The 21,916-nt window shown below is 46.7% G+C and overlaps 1 protein-coding gene across 2 annotated transcripts in view; it reads left to right on the top strand.

Annotated features, from left to right (window-relative positions):
• The first annotated feature begins 226 nt into the window (after positions 1-226).
• The window catches only part of UBE4B (ubiquitination factor E4B), a 105,659-nt gene continuing 83,969 nt past the window's right edge, over positions 227-21,916 (top strand). For both annotated transcript variants that reach the window (XM_037045279.1, XM_037045277.1), the window contains exon 1: positions 227-957. In XM_037045279.1, the coding sequence (XP_036901174.1) occupies positions 934-957 (24 nt within the window). In that variant the 5' untranslated portion in view covers positions 227-933. The remainder of the gene's footprint in view (positions 958-21,916) is intronic.

Raw genomic sequence — 21,916 nt, 5'->3', positions numbered from 1 at the left:
CCGTCACCATGGCACCGCGCCGCCCCGCGCCCAGCCCGCTCTCCCGCTTGCGTGCAGCCCACTCGCCCCTCCCCCCGCCCCGCGCTCCCGCTGGGAAGGGGGTGGTGCGGAGGCTGGCGGAGACGCAGGCGTGAAGAAATCGGCGGTGCGAAGCCCGCGGCTTATTGGCTGCCTGGCCTTAGGGACAGAAGCCCCGCCTCTCTGGCGGGGATCACGTGATCCCTTTCAAAGATGGCCGCCCTGTTGTTTTGATGAATAATACTTGCTGGGGCGAGGGGATTAGAGTAGGGGTGGAGGGGTAGGAGGATTTACTCTTTCTGCCGGAGCATCGCGAGCTTGGTCCTCCTCCTCCCCCCCTGCCCGGGCTCCGGCTTGGAGGCGGGGCGTGGCCGGCCTGCTTTGGGAGGGGAGGGGCTTGCCCCTTCTGTGCTGGGCTCTCTGCCTGGGCGGCTGTGGGGTCGCCGTGCCTCGGGGCTTCCACTCTGCAGTCGAACAGTTCCCGCCGGGGATAAAGGGTAGGAAGGAGAGCAGGATCTGCTGGAGGAAGCGCGGCTGCCGCACCGCCACCACTACGAAGGCACGCCTGGCTTGGGGCACGAGGCGAGCTGGAGCTCCAGCTTAGTCTGGGTAACCTGGGAGGCAGAGGGTAGTCAGTGGCGCCTTAAGGTAACCCTGTAGCAGCAGCATTGGCGGCCAAAGGAGGCTGCTCAGGGTACCAGCAGCTGTAGGAGTCCCTGGGGCGATTGGAGTGACCGACGCCAAGGCAGTTCAGTGCCTCGTCTTCTTATTTTTTAACCTCTGACTATGCAATTCTGAAACCTCCCCCATTCGGGGGACCAGACAGCCCTACAGACACCGTCCACTCTTCTCCCGCCCTGGTCTCAAGAACAGAAGGATCTCTCCCTAACGCCTTTCACCATTAAGAGGAAAGCGATGGAGGAGCTGAGCGCTGATGAGGTGAGGAGGCTGGGGGACACCTTTGGAGATTACTTGGCAACTCTTTGGCGCTTTGGACAGGGAGGGTATGCGCCAGTGGAGAGTGGGGGAGATGACGTTTTCCAAGAATAAAACGAGTCCCTGAGAGGGTCTTCGGTTGTAGTCGCCTTTATTCCTTGCCTTTTTTCATTATTCTCAACTCCGTTTGCTTCTTTTCGAGTCTTTTAGGGTCTGAAGAAGAGAGCATATTGAGCATATCGAGAGCATTCTTTTTTCAGAGTATTTAAGAACGAAAGGCTAGATTTACATCAAGTTGAGAGTGTGTGCGCGCGCTCGCGTCTTACTGCAGAGATTTAAAGAATAATTTTGGGTGAAATCAGAATGTATGAGTAGTGTTTGAAAACTCATGTGTTTTTTAAGGGTAGTGTTTGAAAACCCAAGTACGTGTGGCTGTGTCATTGTGTAAGTTGATTAAACATACGTTTGTCTTTGGGAGTGGCCTACAGACAGATACTTTGATATTTAATAAAATATGTATCTTCTCAATAGCCTGGTGAATTCCAGTTAAATTCTAGTGATTTAACAGTCCACCATTGACTTCCGGCATACCTCTCTTTAATTCAGCCTTTTTTGCCCCTTTCAAACTTAAAATTTGCTGTAGCAGACACAGAACAACAAGCAAATGGAAGCAGATGGCTTTGTAAACTGCCCTTGTTATGTTTCTGAAGGGAATCTTAGAGATCTCTTGATGTTTTACAGGTTATTTAATAAGATTGTCAAAAAAACCCCACAAACCATTGGCACTTAGGGTACAGGGTATTTCTTGCTGTTCTACTGACTTTTCCCTTCCTTTTTACAAATTGGGAGCTTCCCTCTTAGGACCCCTGCTGGCCTCACTGTCTTCAGCCTCCCTCCTCAGTTCTTCTGGCTGGTGTAACACTTGCCCACAGTGTTGTGGAAGGAGTCACCCATCAGCTTGGTTGTCCTGTAAAACTCTCATGCCTCAGTTCTAGCTAGAGAGTAGTCAGTATGTTTACTTTGGGACTAAAGTTTCCTGGGGATGGGGCATGCGAGTGGCGGGTTAAGGGTCAGATGGGAAAGGAAGCAGGTCATTTTGTTGGTTGTGCTCCTTGGGTGTTTGGAAAGCTGGGATTGCCCGTTCTGTGTTACTGACCTTGTTCTCTCAAATACATCAGGAGTGTGATCTTAAATTAGAATAACATGGAACAGTTTCTTTTATTCAGGTAGGAGCCATCTACGCAGTCCTTAGAGCACTTTGTTTATATAGTTTTTAAAAGTGTCACCCTTCCCCCCTTTTTCTTTACTATTAATTCTGCTAGTAATTTCTCATAAGGCAAAGAGTTTATATTTTTTAGTAGTCTTTTACTCCCCCCCCCTTGACGCTCTCTAAATTGTCCCTGGTTTAGAAGTTTTTACATACCTGAGTGTTCACCAAGAAATTATTTTCAACTGGGAAAGCATACAGACCAGTTACAGATACTGTGCATTTGGACATTGGCTCTTCCTTTCATCCAGCCCTTGAGGAAGGTCTCACTTCTTTGTGACCATATAAGGACAAATGTAATCGTTGAGGAGGAGATAGAAAAACATTTTTCACGGGCAATAGAATATCAAAAAACGTTAAAATTTAATTCACCATTAGAAGATCAATATAAAATTATGCTCAACAAATTAGTTGGCTTGAACACAAAGGGATAGTTCAATAACTGGTCATTTTACTCTCAGCAACTTAGAACAATTTTTTTTTTGCAAAAACTCCTTAAGATTTTTTTTCTTGCCAATCCATTTTCTTTAACTCTGAGATTCAGTGAGCAGTTCTCAACAGGGATGTTTCCAAAGCTGTTGCCTTTGTATTACTATTCTATTGGTGGAAACTTTTTCACAGATACGGTAGGTGACATTCATTTGGTTAGAAAATAATACACTCATGTTACTAAAAATTCAGACATACATCATAGAGTGAAAACAGGCAAAACAGTGGTCTTTCAGTAGGAAATTAGGTAAGGCAGAGTTTCACATTTTAATAAAATGAAAATGTATGAGACTATAGCCTATGAGAAGTAGAGGCTGGTACAAGCAGTCTGGTAGCCCTAGGAGATTTTACATTCAGGCCCTTTTGGTTTCTCTCATAGATCACCTTGAGTTTTTGTATTCTTCTTTCTTTTTTTTGCCCCCAGTTTTTTTGTTTGTTTGTTTCTTTGCTTTTTAAAAAAATTATTGTTCAAGTACTGTTGTCTCCATTTCCCCCCCAGCATTCCCCCCTACCCCCCCATTCCAGCCTCCCACCCTCCATTCTACCCCCTGTGGCTTTGTCCATGGGTCCTTCGTACATGTTCCTTGAGTTCCTATACTTTTCTTTTGTGCTTTCCGAGTACTTTGTTAACTTCATTGCTGTTGGTTATGTGGGTAGCCCATTGCAGGGAGTTCCTTGCCCTTCAGGGCAGGTCCATGACTAAGTCCATTCTCTTCCCGGACCTGCATTCCACAGCATCATCATTGACATTGTCTTCATCTGTGCCCTGCTCAGATGTGTTGTTTTCCGTGTCATGATGCTGTCGGTGTGTTGGGCAGGTATTTTAAAATTGGTTTGCAACTGTAGTGATGAGATTGTGTTGGAATGATTTGCTTTTTTTGCTAAATCTTTAAAATGACCTAGTTTATCTTCAAGATGGCTGGCTGGAATTTAGGGTGTGGTCAAGGTTTTAGAAGTGTTAAGCCTTCCCTCTCAAACGTAGAATATGTGACCTTAGACTTTTTCCTCGTATTCCGTAAGTGGGAAGGGACCGACCTTATTAACAGCTTTAGAAGCCTGCTCTCGGTGCCAGTCACTTCACAGCCATTGTCTCATTTGGTAAAACAGTGCAATCAAGGAGGACCTTCACTTTCCCTTATTTTATAGGCGAGGCAACTGACATTTGGGTTAAGTACTTTGTCCATAGTGACCTGGCTGAGAAGTGATAGAGTTGGAATTCAAACCCAGCGAACCTAATCTAGGAGCTCTTGTACCACTTTCTGCAGCTTAACAGCTGGCAATAGCTTCATGCCAGCTTCTATATAAATATCCTACTAACATGCATGCTTGATCGCCATAGTTTTCTATAGAAGTGTTGTTTTTCATGAATGCATTCATGATATGATCCAACTCAGTCTTTTTTTGGTAGTGACTCTCGCTCCTCCAGAATTATTCACCCAACAAATGTTTTTTAAAAAGTTGCTGTATATTCCCAGCAATGTGTTAGGTAGGTTAAGAGAAAGACAGTCCTTTTCATAAGGAAATCTTAATTTAACAGGGGGGAGGATGTATATATGGAGAAAGATAGGAGCCCTGCAATAACAGTCCAGGGTGCTTAGTGCTAAAAAAGAAGAAGGGACCATGTCTTAGTGGAGACTTAGAAGAAAAATGATGTTTATGCTGAGCAGTAGTTGCCAGGGGAAGGGCCCTTGGAACCGGCTGTGACACTGGGGAGCTCAAGAAGGAGCCAGAAGTAGTGGGACCGGAGACAGGCTTGTGCCTGTGGGAGCAGGTCTTGGTGGGCTCTCCGAAATGCCTGAGAGTTTGAACTTTCTCAGTGAGACTGTAGGCAGCCTTTGAAGGTCCTGAGGGATTCAGAAGATGGTTGGCAAGGGTGTACAGGGTGGGTCAGGGAGAAGGTGGCTGCAGGCCGGGAGGCCAGTTAGGAGGCTGCTGCTGTTCTCCAGGGGTGAGGCAGTGGGAGTGGAGGTGAGCGGGCGTCAGAAATATCCAGGATCTAAGTTAACCCACTTCTAATGGCCAGTTTGATGGGAAGGAGGTGGGGACAGGGAATGAGTAAAGGAAAAATGAGTCCTCAGTTTCTGGCTTGGGAGAAGGATGGATTGGGGGAGGGGTCAGGAATTCCAGACAAGGAGTGGACTTTGGAGAACTCAGATGACTTTGTTTGGACCACTGAAAGATGAGCCAACATGCAGAGCCCACCCCTGGCCTTCTTCCTAAGTTGACATCTTTGTCTTTTTGATCTTTCCTTCCTCCCCCGCTTCCTTGCTTAGATTTTATTTATTTATTTTTAGAGATAGGGAAAGGGAGGGAGAGAGTGAAAGAAACATTGAGTGCAAGGGATACATCCATTGGTTGCCGTTTGAACGCACCCTGACTGGGGACTTGGCCCACAACCCAGGCATATGCCCTGACTGGGAATCAAACCAGCAACCTTTTGGTTCCCAGGCCGATGCTCAGTCCACTGAGCTGTACCAGCCGGGGCTTTTTGACCTTTCTTTCTTTGTGACAGGTCTCAGAGCCTAAGCTCACTTTTTCTTGGTAGATAGTTGCTACCACCACTTTATAACCAGGATTCTTCTTCAAGCCTGGTAGGAGTATAGCTTCCCAGGCCCCTTCTGTACTCCTTTTGTTCATTTTAGCCAGCAGAGAATAGTAATGATATCAGCTGACGTTTATTAAGCTCTTTTTTTAAAAAAGATTTTTATTTAGTTATCTTTAGAGGGGAAGGGAAGGAGAGAGGGAGAGAAATATCAATGTATGGCTGCCTCTTGTGCGTCCCCTGCTGGGAACTGGCCTGCAACCCAGGCGTGTCCCTTGACTGGGAATCGAACTGCAATCCTTTGGTTCATAGGCCCGCGCTCAATCCACGGAGCTACACCAGCCAGGGTTTATTGAGCTCTTAATATGTGCTAAGCACTTATCTTGCACAGCAAGGTTGGTATTATTATCCACATTTTACAAATAAGAAAACGGAGGCTAATAGAAGTTAAATACAGTAATTTGCTGAAAGGGGCATGCTGGTGAGCAGTAGAACCTGGACACTAATGCTGAGACTGATTCCAGAGTTCTTAATCCCTTCTCTAAACTACCTCCAAAATAGAAATAATCTGAGCAAATTGTACTGTTTCCAGCATTTTTTAAAATCATCACCCGAGGATATGTTTATCGGTTTCAGAGAGAGAGATAGGAAGGGAGAGAGGGAGATAGAGAGAAACATCAATGTGAGAGAGAAACATTGATCACTTGCCTCCCGTACACAGCCCGACTGGGGATCGAACCTGCAACCTAGGTATGTGCCCCAACCAGGAATCAAACCTGCAACCTTTTGGCGTATGGGACGATGCTCCAACCAACTGAAGCACTAGGCCAGGGCTACAGCAATTTTTTGTTCTTTGGAGATGGGAAGTGGAAGCCCTGGTTATTGCTAAGAGCGGAGTTCATCAGAAAGCCCTCTGCTCTCTCCGGGGAAGAAGACAGACTTCTAACCAGGGCCCACGGGTCTTCAGGACTTTGTCCGGTGCAGAGTGTAGTTTTTCACAAGGTTCTCACAGTGCACAAGGTGGAGGTATCCCATGAGTGTCCTGCTCAGGGACATTGACTGCTTGCTTGCTGTGTTGCAGACATCACCTGACCCTGCTTGCACAGGGCTTCACCCCAGTTGGGGGAGAAGTGATAAGCAGACCTAGGCTGTACACCTGAGATGCCACTTGGTGACAAGCGCTGGGAAGAAGAGTAAAGTAGGCCAGAGGGATGGAGAGCAGTGGGGTATGTGGAGTACATGCAGTTTTAGGAGGTGGCTTTTGAATAGAAATTTGAAGACGACAGAGAACCACCTGGGAGAAGAGTGTTCCCAGGTGCAAGGAGCAGCGAGAACCAGGGGTGTGTCCTTGATCAGCTCCAGGAACAGTGAGGTGACCGAGTGTGGCTGGAGCCTGCAGAGCAAAGGCACAGTGGCAGCAGATGAATCACTCGTTGTTGTTGTTTTAGCAAAAATATACTGAGTTCTTATAATTGGGTGTCATTCAATTCTGAAACATCTCCCCTATGTTTTAATCACATTTCAATATCTTTAAAATTGGGATGCTTCTTAGAATGGTGTAATCACCAATGGCCAGGTGGCATTTGTGACACAGTTGTTACTTCCTGTTTATGTGCTAACCTGGTTATACCTGTTCGCATCATGGCCCCTTCAGCTGAGTGGTATGTATGTTTAATTTAGTTGCCATTCTGAATGCTTTTGAACAAATCACTCTTCGATCAGCCACGAAAGAGAATGTTACTCTGTATACAGAGAGAAATGGATAGAGCAGTGGGGCATCAATTTGGTGTGAGTGAAGACAATGTTCCTTCTTGGAGGGATGACTGCCATTTCACATTTTATTGCCAAGCGCCAACCAAGTTCATTAGGGAGCGTTGGACAGACAGAACTCCATGAGTCTGTGAAGCTGTGGCACATTCTGAAGTGGAACATACAGTTAGAAGGATTGCCTTTCATACCCTCACGGTCCAGGTGAAGGTCAGAGACACTCCACATCGCTCAGAAAGAAATTTCAGAGCAGCGAGAGACTGGTGTACTGAAGGCTGCCCCATTTCGGTCTGTCGTTAAGATGTTCTATTGTGGTTTAATGGGCAGAATGTTTTCCTTGGTGGCGCAGAAAGTAATGGGGCAGCTTGCAATCAGTGACAGGTTATGTTCGCTGAAATAGAATGTGTGCCCCGCATTGCTCTGGACCATGAGGATGCAACAGTGAGCACGCAGGCGGGAGTCCCTGCTCTCGTGGGGCTTACATTCTGATTTGTGTTTTAAAAGACTCCTTCTGGTTACCGTGATAAGAGTAAATAAAGGGGGCAGGAGCGAAAACAGAGAGAAAGCTTAGGAGGCCATTGCAGGAGCAGGGTCTGTGGTGGAGGAGGGGAGGAAGGGTCAGAGAGTGGATGGCTGGGTGTTTTGTGGGTAGAGCTAATGGGATACGAGGGATGGGGTGGATACGGGGTGTGAAAGACCTGCGAGCTTGGCCACATGAGTTGAGGTATCGTTGGGACCAGTGCCACAGAGAGACATGAAGTGGCAGCTGCCTAAACTAGGTAGATGTCGATTTCTTTCTAAATAGAAGTCTCGTTAGGAGGCTGGGCCTGCCGTGGCAGCCCTGTGCTCATCAGGGACCCAGGCGCCTTGTGTCTCTGCGTCCCGACTTTCCTGACACGTGGCTTCCGTCTTTCGGCCCATGTATGTCTGCACTGAAACCAGAGGGAGGAGAGGAGAGGGGAAGGAGAAGTCATGCTCCTTCTCTGAGTTTGATGGCACAGTCGGGAGTTGCGCGGATCACTTCTTCTCACCTCCCACTGGCCAGGCCTAAGTCACGTGACCACGGCTACTTGCCAGGAAGCTGAGAAAATACAGTTTTTCCTGGGTAGCCATATGCTCTGCTAAAAGTTCTCTTATGTTTGAAGGGGAGAACAGTCTAGGCCTTTCTAAAACCTTCCCAAATATGAAACACACCCTGTACCTTCCCGGAAAAGATAGCCCTCAGTCGACTGCAGAGTCTAGGATCTCTGGGTGATACACAGGGGTGGGTGAAAAAGGTTTACAGTTATAACACAAATAAGGAATGCAGTAATTTATTAATACAAGAATAAGCTCAGTGTTTCAGGTACTCACAACTGTAACCCTACTTTTGCCCTCCCTGTACAGTCCTGGAACCGTCGGGCTAAAATACAGGTCGTCTGCTGACTGCCTCCCTAGCATGCACTGTGGTGGAGTAGAACAAGGGCATTGGAAATAAAAACCCCTTTTGGAAAAGGGAAGAGTGGGTGTAGGGGCCCCTCACAGGTCCACAGCCCTTGTCAGCTCTTGTCAGACTGCATTGTGGGGCTCCCTGGCCCGGCAGGAGTGGGAGTTCCTGACTCAGCCTGGTTAGCAGCCCTGGGTCTGCTCTCTAGAAGGGACTCCCTTGTCCCTCGCCCTCTCTGGTCGTTTTTCAGTGTCTGTTTTCCTCTGGGGCCACATCATTGGAAAATATCCCCTTCCTGAGCTGAACAGTTTCTCTAGCTTGTTTCCTGCTGGATACTGGGAAGGAGTTGGCTTTTCAACCCTACTTAGCCCCAAATTACGGGGCACTGAGTAAACTTACAGTGGAGACCGTGGACATGCCGTAGGCACATCTGTATTCCCTTTTATCTCTGCATGCCATCGGCAAGTTGTAGCTTGAGTCTGCCTCTGTCTTGTGGGACTTTCTACTTTAAAGAGGCAAGAAGCCAGTAAGCACCCAAATTCTGAACTGTTCGACCAGTTCCCCTAGAATTACAGGTGTGTTGGCATGCAGACTGTTGTCTAAGGTGTCACGGGATTTCCCAAATGTTTTGCTGTGGCCTAACAAGGATCACCTCCTGTAACATCTGGGCCCATGCTGATCCCTCCGCCATTGCCACATACAAGTTCTATTAAGGTCGATTACTTCCAGTTTCCAAATTCCATATGCTGGTCAGGGTATTGGTTTGGCTGCTACAGCAGAGAGAGCCAGCACAGTAATGGTTTTAACAAGACAGAAGCTTACTTTTTTTTCTTCATTTAAATCATTTTTTATTTTTCGATTACAGTTGACATACAATATTATGTTAGTTTCAGGTGTACACCCCAGTAATTAGACGTTATATAACTTGCTAAGTGATCATCCTGATAAATCTCGAATCCATCTGACGCCGTACGTAGTCATTGTAATATTATTGGCTGTCTTCCCCATGCCTGTTCTGTAACAACTGATTTGTACTTCTTGACCCCTTCGCCTTTCTCACCCGTCCCGTCACCCCTTCCCGTCTGGCAACTGTCAGAATGCTCTCTGTATCTCTGAGTCTGTTTCTGTTCTGCTTGTTGTTTGTTTATTTTGTTTTTTAGATTCAATCGTTGATTGATATGTGTTGCCATTTTATTCTTCATGTCTTTGACCTTTTATTTATCTTCTTAATGAAGACCCTTTAACGTTTGGGGTCATGTAATACTGGTTTAGCTTTTTCTTGTCTGCGAAGCTCTTTATATGTCCTTTGAGCCTAAACGAAAGCTTTGCTGGGTAGAGTAATCTTGGTTGTAAGTCCTTGCTCTTCATCACCTGGACTATTCCTTGCCAGTCCCTTCTGGCCTGCAAAGTTTCTGTTGAGAAATCAACTGAAAGTCTTACAGCAGTTCCCTTGTAGGTAACACACTGCTTTTCTCTTGCTGCTTTTAAGATTCTCTTTATCTTTAACCCTTTGCATTTTGATTGTGCTGTGTCTTGGCCTATTTCAGTTCATCTTATTTGGGACTCTCTGTGCTTCCTTGACTTGTATGTCTGTTTCCTTCACCAAGTTAGGGAAGTTTCCTGTCATTATTTTTTCAAGTAGGATTTCAATTTCTTGCTCTCTCTCTTCTCCTTCTGGCACCTTTCTAATGTGAATGTTGGTATGCTTGAGGTTGCCTCAGATGTTTCTTACACTAGCCTCATTTTTTTTTCAATTTTCTTTTGTTTTTGCTGTTCTGATTGGGTGTTTTTTGCTGCCTTATATTCCAAATTGCTGATTTGATTCTCAGCTTCATCCACTCTACTGTTGATTTTCTGTAAATTATTTTTTATTTCAGTTAGTGTATTCTTCATTTCTGAATGGTTCTTTTTTATGCTCTCCTTGTCCTTTTTTATGCTGTTGAAGTTCTCACTAAGTTTCTTCTCAGTAAAAATTCAGGTAGGTGCTGAGAGCAGTAGTTCTGTGATTACTAGGGAGCCAGACTCGTTCTGTTTTGTGCTCCATTGTCCTCAGTTGAGGCGTCAGGGTTGTGTCCGAGATGGCTGCTCCGGCTGCTACACGCGCAGGTGCATTCTGTTCATCAGGAAGAGGGCAAAGGGGAAGGGGAGGGCATGTTCCCGTCCCTTGAGGACTTGATCAGAAAGTATCACACATCATTGCTTCCATCTCCTTGGCCAGAACTTGGTCACATGGCCATGACCAAGTGCAGTGGCTTAATGGATATTAGGAGGCAACTGGCTGTTCTTACCTCAGTGATACCAAGAGCTTTAGCTTGAGCAGCTTGAAAAATAATGTCATGTATTGAGATGGGGAAAATTGATGGGGAAAAAGACAAGGTTTGGAGGGAGAAATTACCTGTTTTGATCATACTTTGATTTTATTGCTTGTTATTTATCCGCATGAAGATGTCAAGTAGGCTGTTGGGTATACGTTGGGTTTGCAGTTCAAGAAGGACATATGAGCCCCCAGCTGTTCAAGCACTTAGAGGTAGGGAGATAAAGAGGAAAAGATTTCGGGAAAGGCCTAGAAAAGGAGACTGATGAGGGAAAGCAGCTGAGGTTGGAGGAGGGTCAAGAGAGCATGGAGTCTTGGCATCCAGGAGAAGAAGAAAAAGTGTTTTACGATGAAGGGGAGTGTTCAGTTCTGTTGAATTTCAGTAAAGTAAATTAGAGAAGGATCAGGCTTAACAATGGGATTTGGCAACCTGGAGGTCACTTGACAAGTTCAGTGTCATTGCTGTCGGGAATAGGTTCAAGAGAGAATGGGAGGAGAGAGTGAATAGCTCAGGAGTGAGGCGCGGGCTCCAGGGATATAGTGGGGAGCCATTCTTTGGACAGACCCACAGGGTCCTAGAAGGTACACAAACCTACCCTCCCTGGCATTAGCACCAGAAGGGCCCAGTTCGCTTGTGGGTAGTGGAAGGAGTGACGGGAAGCCAGCCCAGAGATGAGCAGGTGGTATTGTTCCCTCTCTGACCCCTCCCCCACAGACAGCACCACAGCGCAGCCAAGTGGGTTGCCCTGGCCTGGTGAATACCTAAGGCTCCGCTCCTTACTGTGTAACAGCTGCACCTAGACAAAGAAATCTGGCCCAAATGAACAGATCAAACTCCACAAAAATACAACTAAGTGATGAGGAGATAGCCAATCTATCAGATGCAGAGTTCAAAACACTGGTGATCAGGATGCTCTCAGAAGTGGTTGAGTATGGTTGCAAAATAGAGGAAGTGAAGGCTATGCAAAGTGAAATAAAGGAAAATGTACAGGGAACCAACAGTAGTGGGAAGAAAACTGGGACTCAAATTAGCGATTTGGAGCAGAAGGGAGAAATAAACATTCAACCAGAACAGAATGAAGAAACAAGAATGCAAAAAAATGAGAAGAGGCCTAGGAACCTCCAGGACAACTTTAAACATTCCAACATCTGAATCATGGGGGTGTCAGAAGGAGAAGAGGAAAATCAAGAAATGGAAAATTTATTTGAAAAAATAATGAAGGAGAACTTCCCTAATCTGGCAAAGAAAATAGACTTCTGGGAAGTCCGGGAAGCTAAAAGAGTCCCAAAAGAAGTTGGACCCAAGGAAGCACACACCAAGGCACATTATAATTACATTAGCCAAGATTAAAGATAAGGAGAGAATCTTAAAAGCAGCAGGAGGAAAGGAGACAGTGTCCTACAAAGGAGTGCCCATAAGACTGTCAGCTGATTTCTCAAAAGAAACCTTGCAGGCAATAAGGGGTTGGAAAGAAATATTCAAAGTCATGAAAGGCAAGCACCTACATCGAAGATTGCTCTATCCAGTAAAGCTTTCATTTAGAATGGAAGGGCAGATAAAGTGCTTCCCTGACAATATAAAGTTAAAAGAGTTCACCATCACCAAGCCCTTATTATATGAAATGTCAAAGGGACTTATCCAAAAAAGAGACAATCAAAACTATGAATGGTAAAATGACAACAAACTTACAACTATCAAAACTGAACCTAGAAAAAAACCAAAAACAAATTAAGCAACAACTAGAACAGGAACAGAATCACAGAAATAGAGATCACATGGAGGGTTATCAGCGGGGAGGGGGAGAAAGGGAGAGAATGGGAAAAAGGTACAGGGAATAAGGAACGTAAATCATAGGTACAAAACAGACGGATGTTAAGAATAGTATGGGAAATGGGGAAGCCAAAGAACTTGTATGTATGACCCGTGGACATGAACTAAGGGGAAAGAATGCTGGTAGGTAGGGGGACTACAGGGTGGAGGGGAATAAAGGGGAGAAAAAAATGGGACAACTGTAATAGCATGATCAATAAAATATACATTAAAAAGTGAAATACCTGGGAATAAACACAAGGAAAAAACTAAATAAGTAAACATACCGCTGAGTGGTAAAGAGACGTGTATATGTGGTAAAAGACCTGAATATTGTGAATTCTGTCTGTTGAATGTCAGTAAATATATGTGGGATGCTTGTCTCCGCTGGTATTGAGGGTTACACGCGTGGGGATGCCGTGTTGAATCAAGTAAGACCTGGTCCTTGCCTTCAGCCAGCTCGCTCTCCGCCAGGGAGACAGGGACACGGTGAGAGTTCAGGTGCTAACGCAGGGGTTTGAGCAAAGGAGTGCAGTTGATGGTGCAGCCAGTTCTGACTGGAGACACCTGGGAAAGGTTCTGCGAGCCTTTGACTGGTCCTTAAAGATTATCAGGGTCTTGACATTGAAAAAATCTGTGGTGAAGGTGAAAGTTTCAATTATTTCTTCATCTGGGTGAACTGTATGACATGTGTCCCTTAGAATTGATGGTAAAAATATTAGAACCTTGGGGGAGATTGGAGGTGGTGGGAAACCCCTGGTATTGGTGGGTACTTGCTGATCTGAAAGGTTTTGTGAAGGTCAGGGTCGGCCAAACGTGTGACCACAGCCTCCACTGAACTCCTACAAGTCAGCGGGGGCTGGAGGAGGGGCTGGTGGCGAGATGTAGGAAGAACAGAAAGTTCTCGTTCAGATGACTTCCCCTGACACTAACCACGCTGCACTGGAGATGTCAACTTGCTTGGTGTGTTTCCTTTTGCCGTAGAAGCTCTTGACTATTCTTGTTCGCTGTTTTTCATCCACCTCTTAGCACAGGACTTGGCACAGAATGACCCATGAAAATTAACTTCACAGTCAGAGATCGCTGGGCTTCATTTGGACCAACCAGTTGGACGACCCCGGGCAAAATATTTAGCCTTTCTAAAGGCTAAGGTTCTTGATGTGTAAAATGGGGTTTTGAGTACTCGCCACCTGGCGTGGCTCTCAGATGAATCCCCTAGTGGCAGTGAGCCCCGGTGTGCAGCCCTGGCAGAGTGGACTCGGGGCACCGTAGCTGTCTTTTCTCAAGTAAGATTGAATTGTACGTCATTAGAATTTGATTTTTTTAATTTTTTACTTTTTATATGTATGGAGAAGGGATTTATTATCAGGAATTGGCTCATGGGATTATGGAGACCCAGGTGGGGCCATGGTGTGGTTCTGGTTCCAGCCCGAAGGTCGAAGAGCCGAGCAAAGCAGTGGTGTGGATCTAGTCCGAGGCCGGCAGGCTAGAGACCAAGGGCAAGCCTACGTTCAGTGTGAGTCTGAGGGCAGGACGAAGACCACGCCACGCCCTCGTCTGGGGGCAGGCAGCCCGGAGAATTTACCCTTACTCTGGGGAAGGCCAGACTTTTTCTTTTATTCAGAACTCCAGCCAGTTGGATGAGGCCCACCCACATGAGTGGAGTTGTAGTTGGTGCCCATATAACGTTTATGAAACCCCTTGTAGGCAGTAATGCCAGGAGCTTAAAAGTCAGTGTCTTCCTGGCTAAGGCACCGAGTGTGCCCTGGCTCGTGGGAAAGGTGGTGTTGGAGCCCTCCCACTCTGCCCCTTGTACTTCCCAAAGCCTCTTCTCCCCCAGGGCCATCTTCTCTGTGAAGCCGCACTGTCACTGCTTGTCAGGTCTCCGCCTCCCTTTTTCTAAAACCTGGAGAGACCCAGGTGGCCGAGTGCGCTCAGGGCGAAGGTGGGGTGCGGAGGTCTGAGAGGAAGGCAACTGGGCAGAGGGACCAAGGAGCCCGGGGGACCCATGCTGCCTGACAGAGCCATGAAAACTCGGGGCACCCAGTTCTACTCAAGGCGGATCACTTATTTTGTCTTGCAGAGGGACTGTCCCTCACCTGCAGGGCTGGGGATGGGGGACACCTGAATTACATGTTGTTGAGTTAACTGCTCACCAGCTGCCATAGCTTTAGTCTCTTTTTTGTTTTGTGTTGTTTGGTTTTGGTACCAAATTACTTGATTTGAAGGAATGGTACAGCTGAAAGACATGGATGGATGATTTGGTACAAGTTACAGAAGAGGTAAAGGTCACTTGGATGTGCATTACTGCTTTGGTGACCAGGGAAGTACCCTCCCCACCCCACCCCACCCCACCCCATGGCTGTGGGAAGGCAGCCTGCGGCTGAGCTCTCACCACTGTCTCCCATAATGTACTTGTCAGAGATGCTCCGCCGTGCCCGCTGCAGGGGCCCCAACCTGCACAGGCTGGGTCCGTGGTCACCCAGCTCTTCGATGGGTTTCACCTGCTCGTCTAGGTAGGGAACTCACTGAAGTCACACAAATGAGGGTCATTTTTTCAGTGGCCTGTTTGTGCAAGTCCAGCAGTGACTGATCCACACTTTTTTCGGAGTGTGTCTCACACTCCTGCATTCAGCCCATTCTCCCAGTCATCACAGTCTGGTTTTTTGATATCCTGGAGGAAGATTCGGCCCCCTTGTTGATTCTGCAGCTTCATCAGTTTCTCAGCATGTTCTCTCTTCTTATGAGATTGGCGAAGAAGAGTTCTTCACAAAGTTCTCCAAAACCCCATCATCACGGTCAAAGGAGCAAGACAGGGACTGTAGACGGAGGAGAAGTGAGCTGCTGGCGGCCTCTGAGGCCTGGGGTTAGTCCTGCCGCACCTGCGAGGGGGACTGTGTCTTCACTAGAACAGGCGGCTTCGCAGTGCTGGAGCAGCGGCGGGGGCCTTGGGGTGGTCTGAGGGAGAGGGTGCTGCGGATCAGTGGCTGGAGGATGGGTCTGAGAGGCTGGCAGGGCTGTGGGTCAAGCACCAGGTTCTGTTCGAGCCTGATGAAGCCGAATGCACGGTGACTCCTGCGAAAGCTCTGTAGCTTTGGCTCCTGGTGCAGAGTTGGTCTGGGAAAAGAGGTATCTTTAAGGCCCCAGCTTGAGAAGCGCTCCGCCTGGACTTAATTAGCATTCTAATTTAACATCATGAAGTGTATTCAGTGCACATTGTTTCTCTGATGCTTGTCAGCGTTTGGTTATAGATTCCAGATGTGTAATAGTGTCATAGTGATTAAATTAGCTAAATTTTCTGGCCAGATGAGGTAGCACTTTGTTCTTGGGCTTTTTTGTGAACTGAACTCCTAGGAATTCAAAGAGAATCATACTGAACACCTGTCATCTGCCAGGCACTGACCTAGAATCCTATCAGGTTGGGGGCTCTTGTCAGACCCTGTGTCTGTTCTCGTCGAGAGGCCCAGCTTCGTGGGTGTGTGACCTGGAGTCAGATGTGCCCCACACTTGGCTTAATGCTCTGCTGTCGCTGTCTCGAGAGTCTTAACACGTTTTGAGCAAGAGGCCCTGCATTTTCCTTTGGCTTCAGGCCCTGCGGACTCTGTGGCTGGTCCTGCTCATCACTGACTTTCTCTGTGCAGGTGGGTGTGACCAGGTAGACCTTGACTAGATCTCAAGATTCTAGAGAACCACATGGGTGTTCACCAGAGAGTGTTCCTGTTTTCTGCAGAGAAACTGTTCGTGCCAAGCCATTAATAGAAGTTCTTGTTTAACAGGTTTCTGTATGTATGTGATACTGAATCTTTGGTTAACTAATTTTGCAAATGGATAGATTCACTTTTTTAAAAATCAAGAGTTTTGCCATACAGGCATTTACTTCTATATTTTTCATGTTGTACATCTTATTTCTTCAATCTTAGTAAAATTTCTTTTGTATCTTATTAAGTATGGAATATATTTTGCTCATTTTTGTAGTATAAACACTTGTTTTCATGAAATATGAATTTTGTTTAAAACTATAACTCATTTTGGTTTTAAAATTTAAAAATATTTTTATTGAAAAAATATTATCCAGTCCTGGCTTGTGTAGCTCAGTGGATTGGGTGCTGGCCTGCGAACCAAAGGGTCGCTGATTCAATGCCCAGTCAGGGCATGTGCCTGGGTTGCAGGCCAGTTCCCAGCAGGGGATGCATGACAAGCAACCACACAGTGATGTTTCTTTCTCTCTTTCTCCTTCCCTTTCCCTCTCTCTAAGAATAAGTGAATAAAGTCTTTGAAAATAAAACATATTATCCATTGGCTAGTTTTCTATAGTATTAGTATTTATCTGTAAATACTTACCTGTGCTGGCCAATCAGCCATTATGGCGGAGCACAAATAGTCCTGTGCAGAGGACTAATTTTCAAAAATAGCCAAGTACGAGACTTCTGCCAAGATGGAGGCATAGGTGGAAACACTGTGCCTTCTCCCACGACCAAGTTTGAATACAACAAAGGTTTGGAGAACAAAGACACAGCCAAAGAACAGAAAATTGAATTATACGGAAGTCCAACAACAACGAACCGTTCAACCTGGACGGTAAGAGGGGCGGAGCCAGCAGCGGAGCAGGGTCGGACAGGACAGATCCCCCGACCTAGGCCCGCGCGCAGGCAGCCCGGAACCAGTCGGGGTGCGGGGCGGACTGACCGCGGTCGCACATTGGCGCACAGTGAGACGGACCACGCAGGCCCCAGCGGGGCGAACCCAGCGGCGGAGGGCTGACGGCGGTGGCACACTCGCGTGCAGTGGAACGAAACGCGTGGGCCTGGTGACGGTGGTGGCTGCGGCGCCGGGGCCGCGGCGGCAGGCGGCAGACGGGAAGCCATTGTCCCTCTTTGAGCCCGCCCCCACACACAACGTCACAACCCAGCGACTTAGTTGCCCTGTTCTAGTGAACACTTTAGGGCTCTGATCCTGCTACGGAACAGGCACGAACAGCCCAAAAGATGGCGCAAGAAGAACTCAAAGTCCCAGAGCCAATAACTCTAAGCGACCGAGAAATTGCCAGCCTCTCAGAAGCACAATTCAAGACACTATTTATCAGGATGCTCACAGAACTGGTAGATTATAGTCACAAATTAGAGGAACATAGTCACAAATTAGAGGAACATATGAAGGCTAAACTAATTGAAATGAAGGGAGATGCACAGGAAACCAATAGTGATGGAAAGGAAACTGGGACTCAAATCAATGGAATGGACCAGAAGGAAGAACAAAACATCCCACCAGAAAGGAATGAAGAAATGAGAATTCAAAAAAATGAGGAGAGGCTTAGGAACCTCCAGGACATCTTTAAACGTTCCAACATCCGGATTATAGGGGTACCAGAAGGGGGAAAGAAACAGCCACGAGTGGAAAACGTATTTGAACAAATAATAAAGGAGAACTTCCCCAGTCTGGCAAAGGAAATAGACTTCCAGGAAATCCAGGAAGCTCAGAGAGTGCCAAAGAAGTTGGACCCAAGAAGGAACACACCAAGGCACATCATAATTACATTAGCCAAGACCAAAATGAAGGAGAGAATCCTAGAAGCAGCAAGGGATAAGGGGACAGTCACCTACAAAGGAGTACCCATCAGACTGTCAGCGGATTTCTCAAAAGAGACCTTACAGGCAAGAAGGGGCTGGAAAGAAGTATTCCAAGTCATGAAATCCAAAGACCTACAGCCAAGATTGCTTTATCCAGCAAAACTTTCATTTAGAATGGAAGGACAGATAAAGTGCTTCTCAGATAAGGTCAAGTTCAAGGAGTTCATCATCACCAAGCCCTTATTATATGAAATGCTAAAGGGACTTATCTAAGAAAAAGAAGATGAAAAATAAGAACAGTGAAAGGACAGCAAACTCAGAGTTATTAACACCCACACCTAAAACAAAAGCAAACCAAGAGGACAGCTAGATCAGGAGTGGAACCATAGAAATGGATATCACATGGAGGGTTAGTAACAGGGGAGAGGGAGGAGGAGAAGAGGGGAGAAGGTACAGAAAATAGCATAGACAGTAGGTAGAAAATAGATAGGGGGAGGGCGAGAATAGTGGGGGAAATACAGAATCTAAAGAACTTGAGACACGTGGTTATAAACTAGGGGGGAGAATGGTGGGGGAGGGAGTGTGCGGGTGGAGGGGAATGAAGGGGGGGAATAGAACAACTCTAATGGTATAATCAATAAAATATATTTAAAAAAAGAAGAAGAAGAAGAGGCTCGGTCCAGAGCTCTCACATCCCAGCCGGGGACGTTGATGTGGTCTCTGGTCGGGGTGGCCTGCTCCGTGGGTCTACACTCAGGAGGGTTAGTTGTCAAAACTCTTCCATTCCCAGATGGGAGCCAAATGACGTGGGTCTGTTTTTTAATGTTTGTTTTCTCCGTTGACTGTCTGACCCATGGTGGACAGAGACACGCCCATCCAGAGTGAGGGCATGACTTCTCAGGAAAGAACACGTCGAGGGAATGTACAACAACAAGGGGTACATGCAAACAAGAGGATACAACGCTGAGGGTACATAACAACAAAAGGAGACAACAGTGAGGGTACATCACGACAAGGGTTTACAACCAAGAGAGCGTACCCTTCAAGGGCCCGTTTGCACCAGTGTATCCTTTGCGGGCTGGTCCTTGCCCAGAACATGCCAGGGGCAACAGTGTCACGCGCGGGGGTTACACATGATCGGCAGGGCACATGCCCAAGGCGGGCAAGGACCGGGCGGTGTTCAAGAACTGCTACAGAATCAGGAGGGCCACAGTTTGGCCTTTCCATGCTCGGGAAGATACAGGTAGAGAGGGTACGCATAAACGAGGGGGTACATTCTCTTTATGGGAAGGAAAGGTTAGGGGGATTATGATGAGGAGCATCCAGAATTGGGACGATCCATGCTTATGTGGTCTGTCCTCAGAAGGGTTTCGGCTCAGGGATCCCACCATCAGGGGAATCCACCCACACGCAGCACGTGCTCAGGATGTCAATTTCCGGGTAATGGCACGGGAAGCAGGTTTCCCCATCCAGTGATCCGTTTGTTAAGATATTTCCATACCCATCTAGGCTCACAGTAGGGATCCTACGCCATGGAGTGGAGTCCATGATTGGGGATCATGGCCACACACACACAAAAAATAGTCAAGTACATTTAATGTTAGAGGTGGAAAAATTTTTGTATATGTGGGTGTCCTACTGGGGAAAACATTTCTAAGAAATAAAAATAAGTGCAACATTAAAAAATATCTAGCAACCTTTGTAATCTATGTGTCATTTGATTTATATTGTGCTCATATAGTTGTGTTTAGGGTAGTGAGAGATAAGCACATCCAGAGAAAAGAGACAATAACATTTTTTTGAGGCAAGATGAAGGAAGAAATTAAAATTAGAAAAAAAACTTCTTACTGTATACAGATCTTCCAGAGAAACCGATACTTTGATTTGCACAGTAATTGTTTTGTGAGGCAGTTAAAAATGTTAATCCCCAGGGTTCGCAGAGAAAGAATGCACAGCGCCTCGGGCTCTGCGTGCCAGTAATGCAGAGTAGGGGAGTGGTCTCACTGATGGCATTTTCGTTTAGGTTGGAATTTGGTTACCGTTAATTAAACAGTTAGCATTTTACTTTTCCACAGTTAATCTTTTACTTAATGATAAATACAGAACAAACATCATTTCCCTGGAGCTTTATCAGAGAAGTGACACTATTTTTTTTCCTTCCAAGATGACATGGGGATGATGGGTGGTCCCCTGCAAGGGCGTTTGTCCATTCACTGTTACGTTTGTGCAGATGTCCTCACACAGAGTTCAGTGATATCTGGTCTGGGACCCCGAATCACGTAGCCTCTGGCCTCGTGATGTGGTTGACTGGCCCGTGAGGGAGAATTTCAGCCAATGCCAAGTGGGAGAAGGTTTGTGCAAGAGTCCAGCTGGGCCCCTCAGTCTCTCTTCAGTGTGGAAGTGGACAAATGCCAAAGCATGGCCACTCCTCCTAGAAAGAGATAATTATGTGACAGTGTCACTGTTGCTGATTTTGCATGGGGCTGGTGGCACGGGCTGAGGAATGGTGCTTAACCTGTAGGGGAACTTAGATGTTCGTGATCCAGGCTAGGAAGGGAGCCTTCCTTCACACCAAGAGTTCGATGGGCACCCCATGGCCGGAAGTCAGTTTTGTCTGTTTGAAAAGGGCACGTTCTGTCCAGCTCTTGTACAGCTCACGTTCTCTTGTACAGCTCTGCTGGAAACTTGGCTTTGGAGTATTGAGAGTGAGTGTGAGTGTAACTTTCAGAGATTAAGGGAAACGCATGTCTCCTGTCCCAGAAGGGTTTGCACTTCGGTTTCAGCAATAATTATTTTGTGAGTCAACTTTGAAAACACTTTCCACATAGCTGCGTTTTAAAAAATTCTTCAAAAATGCTCAACATTGTTGTTTTAGTTGATCACTTACAAGTGATCAGGATCGTTTCAGGGACTAGTGGCAGATGTCGCTGCTCTGTGGGCTCATGCAGGGTTACTCTGTCTGTTTAACCAAGTCGGATCAAGGATGGGAAAGGGGCCTGCACTGTCTCTTCCTGCCACCTGGGATGTTTGGGTGAGAACAGAATTGCAGCTGCAGGGGTCACTTTTTTAAAGACCAGATCCGATGAAAACAATCCTCCGGGGCTGTCTCTGCAGTGTCACGCGTTGCTGGACCGGAGACCTCGATCCTAGTGGTTTCTTCTGCTGCTGGCGTCACAGGCAGCTGGCAGGTCGGAGGCCCTTGAGAAGCTGTGCTACGTGTTCTTGTTGTTTGGCTGAAACAGCCCTGCACCAGAGGAAAACAATGTCTGGGCCTGAAAGGAAGACGGAAAGAGCAAAAGGAACAGGAGAGCTTGGAGGCTGACGTTATTAAAAAAAAAAAAGACGTTCACTGTGCGTTGGGTGGACTCTCTCCATTGTTCAGCAGACATTTACTGAGTGCTCTCTGTGTCGGGCATTGTTACAGCCGCCAGGAATATGGTGGTAAACACAGTGATGATCAGAATGGGAGATATCTCTAGAAGGAGACCATTCCAAAGAGTACATGTTGGAAAGTGTTTTTCTTTATGTTGGGATTTAATTGTGTGTGTGTGTGTGTGTGTAGAAAAGTAAGATGCTTTTGTAGAATGACTGTTTACCAAATGTAAAACATTGCTTTTTGGATTTATTCCCCCCCAAATTCTAAAAATAAGAGAGACAGTTTGGCCCCTCCTGGCACAGGTTCTGCCCCGCGTGACCACAGTGGCCCGTGCTGTTTCGAATCTCTCTCTGGGTAACCGGGAACGTGAGGTTAGGACACACCGCACCCCGACAGACCGGTTC

Source organism: Sturnira hondurensis, unplaced genomic scaffold (assembly GCF_014824575.4).
Source record: "Sturnira hondurensis isolate 20B ecotype Veracruz unplaced genomic scaffold, ASM1482457v3 Scaffold0004257, whole genome shotgun sequence".
In the NCBI taxonomy this organism is placed as follows: Eukaryota; Metazoa; Chordata; class Mammalia; order Chiroptera; family Phyllostomidae; genus Sturnira; species Sturnira hondurensis.
This window is presented reverse-complemented; position numbering and strand designations above follow the sequence as displayed.